This window comes from Tursiops truncatus, chromosome 13 (genome assembly GCF_011762595.2).
Source record: "Tursiops truncatus isolate mTurTru1 chromosome 13, mTurTru1.mat.Y, whole genome shotgun sequence".
Lineage (NCBI taxonomy): Eukaryota > Metazoa > Chordata > Mammalia > Artiodactyla > Delphinidae > Tursiops > Tursiops truncatus.
Genome location: NC_047046.1, coordinates 7,075,142 through 7,089,883, shown reverse-complemented (window position 1 = coordinate 7,089,883; position 14,742 = coordinate 7,075,142). Strand labels below are relative to the sequence as shown.

The 14,742-nt window shown below is 41.3% G+C and overlaps 1 protein-coding gene across 3 annotated transcripts in view; it reads left to right on the top strand.

Moving 5' to 3' along the window:
• Nucleotides 1-12,128, top strand: part of KNTC1 (kinetochore associated 1) — a 71,304-nt gene extending 59,176 nt beyond the window's left edge. For 2 of the 3 annotated variants that reach the window (XM_033836811.2, XM_033836808.2), the window contains 10 exons: nt 471-606; nt 1,264-1,359; nt 1,731-1,787; nt 4,698-4,752; nt 4,842-4,905; nt 5,474-5,603; nt 6,657-6,746; nt 7,212-7,357; nt 8,167-8,257; nt 9,945-12,128. In XM_033836811.2, coding sequence (XP_033692702.1) covers nt 471-606; nt 1,264-1,359; nt 1,731-1,787; nt 4,698-4,752; nt 4,842-4,905; nt 5,474-5,603; nt 6,657-6,746; nt 7,212-7,357; nt 8,167-8,257; nt 9,945-9,989 — 910 coding nt within the window. In that variant the 3' untranslated portion in view covers nt 9,990-12,128. Of the gene's footprint in view, nt 1-470; nt 607-1,263; nt 1,360-1,730; nt 1,788-4,697; nt 4,753-4,841; nt 4,906-5,473; nt 5,604-6,656; nt 6,747-7,211; nt 7,358-8,166; nt 8,258-9,536 lie in introns of all 3 variants that reach the window. The other variant, XM_019950433.3, reaches the window with a different exon arrangement.
• Nucleotides 12,129-14,742: the final 2,614 nt, after the last annotated feature.

Sequence of the window (14,742 nt, the reverse complement as noted above, 5' to 3'; positions counted from 1 at the left end):
ATATATATAAATTTATTTTATTTATTTATTTTTGGCTGCGTTGGGTCTTTGTTGCTGTGCACGGGCTTTCTCTAGTTGCAGCGAGCGAAGGCTACTCTTCGTTGCAGTGTGCAGGCTTCTCATTGCAGTGGCTTCTCTAATTGTGGAGCATGGGCTCTAGGTGCGTGGACTTCAGTAGTTATGGCTCACAGGCTCAGTAGTTGTGGCACATAGGCTTTGTTGCTCCGCGGCATGTGGAATCTTCCCGGATCAGGGTTCAAACCTGTGTGCCCTGGATTGGCAGGCAGATTCTTAACCACTGCGCCACCAGGGAAGCCCCTCAAATTGATTTCTTTCTAATATTCCATGACTATATTTAGAAGCTTAAAATAGACATTTAACAACAAACTGTCTGATATTTCCAAGGGAAATTATTTTAAATGTAAATATGGTCAGTGAGGATGATTCCCATACATGCCTCTGTTTTCCAGATCTTATTTGAAATGTATAACTTTTCTGGCATCATTTGAGGCTCTGAATATCCCCATCACATATGAATTATTTTGCAACAGTCCTAAAGAAGGAATGATTAAAGGTCTATGGAAAAACCACAGCCACGAATCCATGGTATGTACACAGAGTCATCCGGCAGTGGGGCCTCCGTCTTCTCAGGTGCTCTTGTGTTCACTCAGCTGCCTGCCACCACTCAGAGTTCTGAAAGACAGAACCAGAGAAACTCTTGGTTCCTGAACAGGTCTACTGCTCTGAGGGCTTCCTGACTTTCCTATCCTGGCAGGTGACAAGGCAACTTGGAAGTCCCCTTACCTCTCTCCCTGAAAGCCTAAGGCCTGAAGCCATCCCACCTACCCGAGGGAACACTTTTATAATCCCTCCCCAAGTCCTGCCTGTCCTCATCGAGACAGACTTCCCTGTGTAGGGAGTATTGTTTCTCTTCCTTCTAGTTACTGGTGGGAATGTAGTCTCTGAGGCAGTTGGAGCCCAGGGCGGGAAGGGTATAAGGCCAACAGGCAAACTGTTCTAGGACAGATGAAACAAAGCGGGGAGGAAGGGGAGTCTGAGATGCTGTGAGTCCATAACGGCAAGAAAGAAAAAGAATAATTTTTTTTTCTTTCCCTAGAGCGATGAGGGCCTTCGCTGAAATTAGGCAATAGACACACTTAGACTATAAGCGTGTTTTGTCTTTAGCTGCCCTACCTTTTCCAAAGGTGGTTTGATTTACTGGTGTCTTGAAACAGTATGAATTTTTTTTTTTGTCTGCTTCAGGCCGTAAGGTTGGTGACTGAGCTTTGTTTAGAATACAAAATCTATGACCTGCAGCTTTGGAATGGACTCTTGCAAAAGCTTCTTGGCTTCAGAATGGTAAGTAAGACTCAGTGCCCTAGACTGCAGTATATTTTAAAGATTTTGCACAGCATCTCCTAAACATTTTGCACTGATACTTGTTATTGAACAGATGGATGCTGAAAACATTCACTCTCACTGGCTTCATGCCCAACTTAAAGAACTTGGCGTTAGGCCAGAGAAAGTGCAAACTCAAAACTGACATAAATTTCATTGGAAACAAATGGAAGTTTCCCTGGCCTCTTTTGATGTTTGTGAATTTGTAAGTGACCTTCTCTGGTGGTCCTCATGGAAGATAAATTTTACTGATATTCTTGTGAAAGTTTAATTTTCACATTGGAATGTTCTGTTTGGGTGGTCTTCACAACTTTTGTGTTTTATTTTTTCAGATTCCTTATCTAAGGAAGGTTTTAACAGCCATTTCTAGCATCTATTCTTTATGGCAGGTATGTAGTTTTCTAAAGTAAATTTTACAGAATTTAATCTTTATACTCACCGGCTAGTGCTGGATACCCTGGATTAAGTAGTCAGCTCCTCAGTGAAGCTGCAGGATGCTGTTCCATTAAAGTGGTGCCTGGACCCAGAAAACTCAGCTTGGACATTGTCTCATCCACGACATCACTTCTCCCAGTTCTTCAGGCCTCAGGAATCACATCTTCATTTATGCCTTCAAAACACTTTGGCTCAACTATAACATCGGTCACGGTATAATTTATTTAAATCACACATTCGACTGCCCCTCTTGGACTTTGAGGACCCTTAAAGTCAAAGACCATGTCTTATTCATCTTTTCTGAATTTCATGTGTTGTTCACACACATAATATATATATATATATATATATATATATATATATATATAATAGAAATATATAATTTATTCTTAGTTTAATAAATTAGAACATATGCTGAGTAAAACATGAAAATCTTTCTTTACCATTTCCCTTCATAATTATCTCCCCCGAAGTGACTACTGTTGACAATTTCGTATGTTTTCTTCTAGAGCTTTCCTATTATATATAAGCAGGGGTGTGGGCGCATATATGTGTGGGTGTGGGTGTTGTGTGTGTATGTGTTCATTTTGGTACATATAAATGCAATCACATTCTAGATGAAGTGTTTTTTTCCACATAACAATGTATCTTGGAGATTGTTTCACATCAGCACGTATAGATCTTTTTTTTTTTTGATATAATTCACACATAAAATTTACCCTTTTAAAGTGTACAGTTAGGTGGCTTTTAGTATATTCACAAAGTGTGTTACCAACACCACTATCTAATTCTAGAACATTTTCTTCACCCTGAAAATATACCCCATATCCATCACGGATCATTCATTCCTTCTTCCCCCCTCCCTCTAGCCGCTGGTAACCACTAGTCTACTTACTGTCTCTATGGATTTATCTCTTCTGGGCATTTCATATCAATGGAGTCATACAATATGTGGCCTTTGTGCTTCTTTCACTTACCATAATGTTTTCAAGGTTCAGCTACATAATCGCATGTATCATACCTTTTTTTAAAAAAAATTTATTTATTTATTTTTGGCTTCATTGGGTCTTTGTTGCTTCACACGGGCTTTCTCTAGTTGCAACGAGCGGGGGCTACTCTTTGTTGTGGTGCGTGGGCTTCTCATTGCAGTGGCTTCTCTTGCTGCGGAGCACGGGCTCTAGGCACGCAAGCTTTAGTAGTTGTGGCACACTGGCTCAGTAGTTGTGGCTTGCGGGCTCTAGAGCACGGGCTCAGTAATTGTGGCGCACAGGCTTAGGTGCTCTGCGGCATGTGAGATCTTCCCAGACCAGGGCTCCAACCCATGTCCCCTGAATTGGCAGGCAGATTCTCAACCACTGAGCCACCAAGGAAATCCCATATCTTTCCTTTTTATTGCTGAATAATGTTTCATCATATGGATAGACCACATTTTATTTATCCATTCATCAGTTGATGGATATTTGGGTTGGTTCCACTTTTTGATTATTATGAATAACGCTACTCTGTGAACATTTGTGTATAAGTGAACATATGTTTTTGTTTCTTTTGAGTGTGTACCTAGGAGTGGAATTATTGGGTCTTACAATGACTATGTTTAATCTTTTGAGGTATTTTTTTTTTTTTTTTTTTTTTTTTTGGTACACGGGCCTCTCACTGCTGTGGCCTCTCCCGTTGCGGAGCACAGGCTCCGGATGCGTAGGCTCAGCGGCCATGGCTTACGGGCCCAGCCGCTCCACGGCATGTGGGATCTTCCCGGACCGGGGCATGAACCCGTGTCCCCTGCATCGGCAGGCGGACTCCCAACCACTGCGCCACCAGGGAAGCCCTATTTCATGATTTTTAACTCTTAATTGTTCTCCAAAATGTGGAATAAAGTGTATCATAAGTTATTTAACCACTCCTCCTGTTGATGGAAATTTATGTGTTGCCTTATTTATTTTTTGAAATTCTTTCTCTCCTTCCGCCTTTCCTATGGTCCTAGCACAATGTCTGGCACATACATAGACTTAGTATAAATTTTGTTTTCTGAATTGAGTTCTGACACTTTTTTCCCAAATGCAACAATAATGAATCGTGGAAAGATACATGGACCCCAATGTTCATAGCAACACTATATGTTTACAGTAGCAAAGATACAGAAGCAATCTAAATGCCCATCAACAGATGAGTGGATAAAGAAGCTATGGTGTAGATAGATAGATACAATGGAATACTACCCAGCCATAAAAAAAGAATACAATTTTGCCATTTGCAGTAACATGCTTAATGAAGTAAATCAGATAGAGAAAGACAAATACTGTAAGATATCACTTATATGCGGAATCTAAACAAATAATACAAATGAGTGTGTATGTAAAACAGAAACAGACTCAGAGAAAACAAACAAGTGGTTACCAGAGGGAAGCGGGGAGTGGCAAATTAGGGATATGGGATGAAGAGGTACAAACTACTACATATGAAACAGATAAGCAACAAGGATATAGTATATAGCACAAGGAATTATAGCCATTATCTTATAATAACTTTTAGTGGAGTATAATCTGTGAAAATACTGAATCACTTGCATATAATATTGTAAATCAACTATACTTCAGTTTTTTCAAATATAAATAAATAAGGTATTTTGCAGAGCAAAATTAATAATAATGAATCAGCCAGGATTATATGTTAATATCCTGAAATATACAGTTATGAAGAAAATTCTCCTAGAATCTTAATGATCTAGAACTGGGAGATATCAACTTATAATTTTGGTCTTAACATCAAGAATATAAGCTCTAAGTGTATATAGTTCTGTGACTGCAAAATAAAGAGAGGTTCATAAGATCCCAGACATGAATTCTTTAATAAACTTGTTTCCGCAGGTTCCCTACTTCAGCAGAGCCTGGCAGCGCGTGGTTCAGATACCGCTACTTTCAGGTATCTTTCTCTCCCCTCTCCCCGACACACTGACAGTAGCCTTTTATACTTATGCATATAGACACATTATTGTTGCTTTTAATTTTCAGCCTCTTGTCCTTTAAGCCCCAGTCAGCTGTCAGATTGTTGTGAGAGTCTCATCGCTGTCCTAGAGTAAGTAAGATATTTGTTTTCCTACCCCCCAAAATCAGATTTGTTGCCTATAAAATTCCTTTCTAATAAACGTTCCTGTGAGTAATTCCTTTTTGGGGGGAAGTTAAGCATACCACTTGATTTGAAAATAAAATATCTCTATTATTTTTACAATGTCTACTTTCCACATGCAGTGCAACTAGTGAACTTATATTCAACCTGCATTCCCTAAACTTTGTACCCAGTTTTAATGTGAGTATAGAGCACCTTTTGTGACTACCGTAAATCATACAGTGTTGTCTCATGGATTTTGAGTCTACTAAGTATTCGTCTTTAGCCGTGTATAGACTTTCAGCCACAATTATAGCTGCAGTCAGGAGTCTGTGTTCCTGTAGATCAAGTCTTTTATTCCACGAAGGATGTCATAAAAAGCTCAAACTACTCATTACTAGGCATACGTTATGCACCAGCATTTTAACGTTTAAAATTACTGAAACCGTAAACAGGTAACCACTGTGGAAAACTAGGAAGGCCAGTATAATCTAGTGAATATGACAGGTTATTAACTAATTACCGTGCTCTGTTGAAGATGTCCAGTTTCAGATGATCTTGACCTGATCAGAGTGGCCAGGCAGTATGTCCAGTTAGAGCTTCCAGCTTTTGCATTAGCCTGTCTAATGCTCATGCCCCACTCGGAAAAAAGGCACCAGGAAATAAAGGTATTTTGCAAAATGTTCCTCCGGGGTTGCCAAGGGTGTGGAAGGTCTCATGCTGCATGTCCCCTGCAAAAGGTTCCACTTTCTTTCACTAAACCTGTAAAGCATGAGTGGGGTGGAAGGTTTGTGTGGGGGTCTGGTGGGAGGCAAGACTGAGAGACAGATGAAGGTTTGTCTGACGGATGCCCGAAGAGGAGTTTGCACCTTATTCTTTATCAGTGGGGAACAGTGAATTTTCCTGCCAGAATAAAGTGAAATGATCAGGCAGTATTTTTGAAGGAATAATCCACGTGGGCCTGATCAGAGGAGAGAGGGGGCGAGAAGTGAAACTCTTGGGAATCATTGCATTTGAATAGGAATTATCCAACAATCTTGTGGCTAGGCAGGGGAAGCCTGAGGGGATAAGTACCCAAAGTAGGGTGGTGGCAACGAAAATGAGCTAGGTGGGAAAGATACAGCTTTACTTGGTGATTAGATGTGGGAGATAAAGGAGAGAAGAGTCAGGTTGTGTGTGGGTGTCTAACAAAGGCACCACGAGCATTCTGAGGATAGAACTTTTAAAAATAACTCCCATCCCCTTTATACTATAGAATAAATAGAACAAAGCATTTGGAAACGTTTTACAATTATTTCCCCACGGGTAGAGAAGCCAGTACGTAGAGATCTATATAAGTGAGCATAATTTTTATTTCTCACTTGCTCTATTCGTTGCATTTCTTCAGAGCCATCTGTGCCTGTCTTTGACTTTGTTCCTTTTTGACTTCTTAAACTCATCCATTGATGCTTTTCAGAGTTTTAGTATTTAAATAGATTCCTTTTGGCACTTAGAATGACAAAATGCTTATTAAGCAACTCTTTGCTGTTGGAATAGTTATTTGTAAAATGCTTTTTTTCCTTATTTCAATAATTTTGTTGTTGTTGATAGAGGTGGTTTTTTTCCTGTAGTAGATATGCTTTATGATATTTCAAATTTAAAAATGAAAACCTTCCAGGTTTGACAGACATTAGTAGTAATTATACTTTTCCATTAATTATGTTTTGATTTTTTTTCTCTAGAATTTTCTGGGCTCCTGTGACCCTCAGATCATTTTACAGCAGTTAGAGGAACATATGAATACTGGCCAGCTGGCAGGGTTTTCACATCAAGTAAGAGGCAATTTCCTCTCCCTTTTGTTATGAAAAACTTGATATTAGAAGGTAATAAATTTTCCCCAAACCAAGATTAAGCTGAAAACCTACCATCTCGATCTGTTTGTTAATATATACAATTATTTGGCTTTCATTAAAGCCTCATTAAATTTTTAAAAGGCAGGGACCCTGGCTGTCTTGTTTATTTAGTGCTCTACTCAGTGGAAAATCTGTAGCCTTCAATACTTGTCATTGTGAACAGTTTTCCTTGCAAAAAATCCCAAAGTGCTTAACAACAACTTTTTATTTATTCACTGTATATTGAAATGGACCAAAGCAGTCCCCCCTGCCCACCCTCAAAGAGGAGGCTCAGTCACGATGCGATGATAATTTAACTCCTAATTGTCAGAAATGTTTTGGTATTGAATAAGATGACATGGCATCTAACACATTTTGCGTGTGATGGTACCTGTCATTCTACAGGTTAGAAGTCTGGTCCTGAATAATATCATAGATAAGAAGGAGTTTGGGATTTTGGCAAAGACAAAATACTTCCCAGTGTTGAAATCACACATGATGAATACCAACAACGTCACTCAACTAGTAAACTATTTGGCAAATGAGCTAAGGTAAGTTAATAAAAATTTTTTAAAAAACAACTTAATGTAGAATTTCCTTAAAATTTATCTTTATTTTGGAGGAAAATATCAAATAATCGTAAAGCTATTTGATTGTAATTAAAGGCTCCAAATAATTAAGCTGTAGCATCGCTACGTTACACACACCTTGCTACTAACACATACTAAGAGGTTAGTTGTCTTGTAATCCAATCTCTTGGAACATGAACTTGGAATCAGACAATTAATCAAGCTGCCTGACCTCCCAAAATAGTCCTGCTCTAAAACCCTACATGACAACTTTACTCCTTAGACACTTGACCAAAGAATCAGTAGCTATATGTAACATAATTTTTGCTAAGCTTGGTTATCTAATTTTCCAGCACCCACAAGTTTAGAAGTAGTAAGCTTCTTGGCATAGGGTTCGGAGGGGATTTGGAAAGTAAAAAGACGGGAGAAATGGGCTGGCACAGAAGAAAGGGAAAGCTTAGTCAGGATTGAAATGTTTCTGGGTCCATGCCTACATTTGGTCTAACTGTGCTGACCCCTGGAGGTGTAACTTTCTCAGTGCCATGCCATGGATTTCTTTCTGCTTGTTTACCACTTGTGATCCAACCATAATTACAGGTTGTCATTTATGAACAAGTAGTATTTTTTGAGGTAAAATTGATATATCTAATCAACTGCACATACTTCAGGTATGCCACTTGATAAATTTTGATATTTGTATACACCTGTGAAGCCATCACCACGGTGGACAGGGCAAACGTATTTATCACTCCCACATTTTCCTCATGCCCCTCTTCTTGTTGATTCCATAGTTTAGATGAAGCTTCCATCTTTATAACTGAATATTACAAGCACTGTGGGAAACCTGTGCCACCAGGAGCCACTCCCTGTGAAACTCTGAAGGTAAATCTGGCCCAGAGTTACTGGGTTCTAACCTGACACGATTTTTATTTCTAGGGTCTTAAAATTGAGCCAACCTGTTCTGGAGAGAAATGGATTTTTATGCGTGACTGCATGTATTTTTATATTTCACTTTTTGTATGAGAGAGTCCCAGACCGGGAATCAAGAGGCCTAGGTTCCACTCTCGGGTTTATTTATTTAATTTTTTGGCCGCACCGTGCGGCTTGAGGGATCTTAGTTCCCCAACCAGGGATTGAACCCTGGCCCACGGCAGTGAAAGGGCAGAGTCCTAACCACTGGACTGCCAGGGAACTCCCCGACAAACTAAATTTTAAAGGGCATTGATTAATGTTGTGCTGGAGTATCCATTGCTTTTATTACTTCTTCTTTAATTAGCTAAGACATATACATTCACTATAGAAAAACAAGGAAATCTGGAAGAGCGGAACTTCCCTGGTGGTCCAGCGGTTGAGAATCCGCCTTCCAATGCAGGGGATGCCAGTTGGATCCCTGGTTGGGGAACTAAGATCCCACATACCACGGGGCAACTAAGGCCACACCACAGCTATGGAGCCTGTGCGCTCTGCAGCTCGCGTGCCACAACTACAGAGAAGCCTGTGCGCCATGACGAAAGATCCTGCATGCCACAACTAAGGCCCAATGCAGTCAAATAAATAAATAGTTAGATAGATAGATAGTTTTTTTAAAAAAGAAATCTGGAAGAGCAAAAATAATAATAACAAGAAAACTGATAACTTGAAATCTCAGAAACCAGAGATAAGATCATTGTTAACAATTTGGTGTATGTGCTTCCAAATGTTTTTGTGTATAAAATATGCACGTAAATCACTTTTATTCCTGTTCTGAACTTAAATATAAGGTAAAAATTTTAATTTTGATCATGTTTTGGTAGTTTTATGGACATAATTAAGTTATTAGCGGTTTTTTTCTTCCCTTGGTCCAGATCAATCACATTAAAATAAGCCTGCATTTTGTTAACGTCCATTAATAACTTCCCTTCTCCACTTCCAGTCTGTTGTGCTCAATGACATAAGATTACTTTTTTCAAAAAGGGAGAATATTGATTCAGGAGACAGATTTGTGGCCCTTAAAATGTATCTGTTTTTCTCCAATCATATCTGTCTAAAATGCAAAATAATCTCATACGTAGATTTTTAGCAATATAGTCAAGGGCTTAAGTTCTATAGTTTATCAAACCATTTTCTATTTAAAAAACTAAGTGACACTCATAAAAATGCTTCTGTGTTTCTTCCCATTTAGGTGTTTCTTAATGGATCATAGTAGATCATCAAAACTTTTTTCAAGAAGAATAAGAGGAAGTTTGGAATCTGTTATCAAATGACCCTATTTATTACAGTTTTTAAATTGCGCAATCTGTGTACAGTAGCTGTTGTCAGATGTTCCTCGAGAAGTAATAACTAAGATGCTTAATAATAGCATAACTGTCTCGTAAAGAACTCATGTCACAAATTAATAAATATTTTCTTTGCCAGTTACGTGTATAACTTGTAAAGACTATTAGTTTTTTGCACTCTATATGAAGGAAAGTTTTTTGCTCCCCTCATAAGAAAAGCAACTACTTATATTCTGTTTCTTCCATCTATATAAATAAGAATGTCAGTCTTTTTAACGTCATTCTAGTAAATATGTATATAATCTTTGCTGCAGAGCGTGTCCGTCAGTGGCCAGCCAGAAATACAGAAACCACTCTAGCTAGTTGAAGCAGAGAAGGACTGAGTGTCAGGAATTGGTTACAAAGCTGTCAAGAGGACTGAAAGGCAAAAGGGAGATGAAGAGGGGGCGCTGGAGAAACTAAAGGGAAGGGGCTGTTCGCCTAACATCAGAAGCTGCTTTGAGACTTCCCTGGTGGTCCAGTGGTAAAGAATCCGTCTTCCAATGCAGGGGATGCAGGTTCAATCCCTGGTCAGGGGACTAAGATCCCACATGCCGCAGGGCAACTAAGGCTGTGTGCCGCAACTACAGAGCCTGAGTGCCACAACTACAGAGCCCATGTGCTCTGGAGCCTGTGTGCCAAAACTAGAGAAGAGAAAACCCGCACGCCACAATTAGAAGCCCGCGAGCTGCAGCAAAGAGCCAGCGCACCGCAACGAAAAGTTCCTGCACGCCTCAACGAAGATCCTGTGTGCCGCAACTAAGACCCGACGCGGCCAAAAATAAAAATTAAATTAAATAAACAATTAATTAATTAAAAAAAGAGAAAAGGAAGCTGCTTTGCCTCGGAGCTCAGGCGCTGCTGTTCCGGAGGCTGAGCCTCCTCCCGCTGGCACTGCTGCCCACGCAGTGCTTGGTCACCCTTGGCTATAGTGCTGCCGCCTCCAGAAGGGAAAAGAGGCAGGGTTTTGCTTTCTCCAGCCTCCTGATTCTCGTGCCAGTGCCAAGAAATAGCAGGAATGAACAGAAGCCATCTGGCAAGGGGTCTGGGAGACGCAGTCTGCAGGCTGTAAGCCCCCGGCAGGACAGGGCAGGATGGAAGCTGGCCTGCAAGGGCGGCATGGAGTTGAGAGCCTGCAGCGGGGACCCAGCACACAGAAACGTCACTCACACCTCTATCCTGCCTGTGTAGTCTTTTGCTCTACTTGTGAATAAACTGAATGTGATAATACTAGAATTTGTTTGCCTTTGCCTGTTGAGAAAAATATTATTTCTGTACAGGAAACAACGTGCTATGACTAAAAACATGGGTTTTGGATAAAAAACAAGTCTGGGTTTGACCTCTGGCTCTATCACCTACTAGCTGTGTGATCCTGGACAAGTTATATAACGTCTCAAAGCCTTAATCGCCTCGTTTGTAAACCTGCTACTTGCAGTAGGTTTAGATGGTCATCCACTTGCTCTCTTCTGGAAATTTACATCAATATTTTCCACAAACCTTTTTCCTTATTTGGAGTTATTTCCTTAAGATACATTCCCAGGAACAGATTCACCAGATCAAAGGGAATAAAGGATTTTTTTTTTTTTTTGACCATGCCGAGTGGCTTGCGGGCTCTTAGTTCCCTAACCTGTGATTGAACCCGTGCCCCTTGCAGTGGAAGCTCAGAGCCCTAACCACTGGACTGCCAGGGAACTCTCAGAAGGACATTTTAAAGACTAGATGCAAATTGCCAAACTGCATGCATTTCAAAAGGTCTTCTTCACAAAAGCCTATTCCTACCAGAAACATGAATGTCTGCTTTACTGGATCCTCCCCAACGTTGGGTGATCATACTCTTTTTTTTTTTTTTTTTTTTTCATTTATTTACTTTTGGCTGCGTTGGGTCTTCGTTGCTGCACACAGGCTTTCTCTAGTTGCGGCGAGCAGGGTCTACTCTTCGTTGCAGTGCATGGGCTTCTCACTGTGGTGATTTCTCTTCTTGCAGAGCACAGGCTCTAGGCGCATGGGCTTCAGCAGTTGTGGCACATGGGCTTAGTTGCTCTGCGGCATGTGGGGTCTTCCCGGACCAGGGATCGAACCCGTGTCCCCTGCATTGGCAGGTGGATTCTTCTTAACCACTGCATCACCAGGGAAGTCCTGGCAATCATACTTTTTAAAACTTTTTGCTAATTTGATAGGTGAAAATAGTGTCTCAGTATTTACATTTGTATTTCTTTAATATCTATGTGATTGAACCTTAAGAAAACTGTAATTATAAGCCTGAGATCACGAGTAGAGCCTGTGATGGTATTCTTGGGCATAAATGTGCAAGGAATGAAAGGGTCAAGTGGTGGCACTAGAACGTAACAAATGGAAATGAACGTTCCGGCTTCATGGACTCAAGCTGCGCTAAAAAAGGAGTTCTTTCCCAGTCTTAACTGGTTTCATTGTTCAGAATAAAGCTCTGGATGTTAACTAGATTTACTGTGGTGACCATTTCATTGTATATACAAATATTGACTCATTATGTTGTATGCCTGAAACTAATGTTATATGTCAATTATCCCTCAAAATAAAATAATTCTAGATTAGGAAAATTTATCAAATAAATTGATGGAAGATTAACAGACATGCACAGTTCTGATAGGTAACGGGTTAGCTTTTTATATGCCAAAGAAGTAGCTTTATGGAATATAAATATATTTGAATTTAAGTTCAGATACATAATTAGCCAGGATACTTTTTGTTGTTATATTTATTATATTTTTATTAGCCATGATCGTTTTTATCTTTCCACTCTTGTCTCCATACAGCCATTCTCCGTCCCCTTCCCTAAGTATATTCTTAAAACATAAGCCCGATCTCATCTTGTCCTGCGTCACACTTTTTACTGGCTCACCATTGTCACTTAACATAAAATCCAAGTCGCCAACTGAGGCACACTGGCACCTTTGCTCAAATTAGAAACAAAGATCTTGATGAAATAAAAGTTCACATTATAGGACTTCCCTGGCAGTCCAGTGCTTAAGACTCCGCGCTTCCACTGCATGGGGCGCAGGTTCGATTCCTGGTTGGAGAACTAAGATCCCGCATGCAGCGCGGCATGGCCAAAAAAAAGAAAATTTTGCATTTTAAGACAAGAAAAACTTAAAACTTTTTCTCTGCTTGTTTTGTCCTCTTTAGTGTGCATTGTGCGTCTGCATTATGCACAACCAGACCTCCCCTGTGGCAGAAATACCTGCACAGCCATAAAGCTCAATTTCTCTTCTAGCACCAGCCATGTAACTCCTTAGAACAGAGGTCCCCAAGCCCTGGGCCGTGGACCAATAGCGGCCCACAGCTTGTTAGGAACAGGGCTGCACGGCAGGAGGTGAGTGGCAGACGAGCGAGTGAAGCTTCATCTGCCTCTCCCCATCGCTCACATTACCTCCTGAACCATCCCCCCCCATCCGTAGAAAAATTGTCTTCCACAAAACCAGTCCTTGGTGTCATAAAGGTTGGGGACCACTGCCTTAGAAGATGCCATTCCTTTCGCAATTCTATAACGGGTCACAATGAGCTACCACTCGCCTTACCAATCTATTGGTTCCCTTATAAAGATTGGTGCAGGGACTTCCCTGGTGGTCCAGTTAATCTGCCTTCCGATGCAGGGGACGCAGGTTCGATCCCTGGTAGGGGAACTAAAATTCCACATGCCTCAGGGCTTGTGTGCTGCAACTAGAGATCCCTTGTGCTGCAACTAAGACCCGATGCAGCCAAATAAATAAATATTTTTAAAAAAGAAAAAAGAAGGTTGGTGCAGAACAGACTGGTCAGACAACCTGGGGAGATACTGGGCTGCACGTAATGAAAGTTCTTAGCTAAAATACTTATGATTACTAATGTTACTAGCTATATTTCTTTCTCTTTTTTCCCTTAATCTTTTATTTATTTATTTATTTATTGTCTGTGCTGGGTCTTCATTGCTGCGCACGGGCTTTCTCTAGTTGTGGCAAGCGGGGGCTACTCTTCATTGCGATGCGTGGGCTTTTCACTGTGGTGGCTTCTCTTGTTGCGGAGCACGGGCTCTAGGCGCACGGGCTGCAGTAGTTGCGGCACGTGGGCGCAGTAGTTGCAGCACGTGGGCGCAGTAGTTGTGGCACACGGGCTTAGTTGCTCCGTGGCATGTGGGATCTTCCCAGACCAGGGCTCGAACCCGTGTCCCCTGCATTGGCAGGCGGGTTCTTAACCACTGCGCCACCAGGGAAGCCCTAGCTATATTTCTTGTATTCTGCCTATTTTACAAGATTATTGTTTCTTGCACTACCAAATGTGTGACTGGACCTCAGATAAAATTAATGATTACCGGGCTTCCCTGGTGGCACAGTGGTTGACAGTCCGCCTGCCGATGCAGGGGACACGGGTTCGTGCCCCGGTCTGGGAGGATCCCACATGCCGCGGAGCGGCTGGGCCCGTGAGCCATGGCCGCTGAGCCTGCGCGTCCGGAGCCTGTGCTCAGCAACGGGAGAGGCCACGGCAGTGAGAGGCCCGCGTACTGCAAAAAAATAAAAAATAAAAAAATGATTACCAGGGCCTCCCTTGTGGCACAGTGCTTAAGAATCTGCCTTCCAATGTAGGGGACACGGGTTCGTGCCCTGGTCCGGGAAGACCCCACATGCCAGGGAGCAACTGAGCCCGTACGCCACAACAACTGAGTTTGTGCTCTAGAGCCCAAGAGCCACAAATACTGAAACCCACGTGCCACAACTACTGAAGCTCACACGCCTAGAGCCCGTGTTCTTCAACAAGAGAAGCCACCACAATGAGAAGCCCACGCACTGCAACGAAGAGCAGCCCCCGTTTGCTGCAACTAGAGAAAGCCTACACGCAGCAACGAAGACCCAATGTGCCAAAAATAAATAATTTTCTTTTAATTAATGACTAGATGACTTGAAATGATCAAAAATATAGTTCTATAAGATCAATGATTGTAATAGTGTAGCTCTAGATATGGGAAGAAGCAACAAGAAGGAACCATTTCCTGGACCATAACAGACCAGTAAGACAGGTGGTCCAGAGGCCTTTGGTTACAGTTAACAGAGCCTAGGCCGGTAA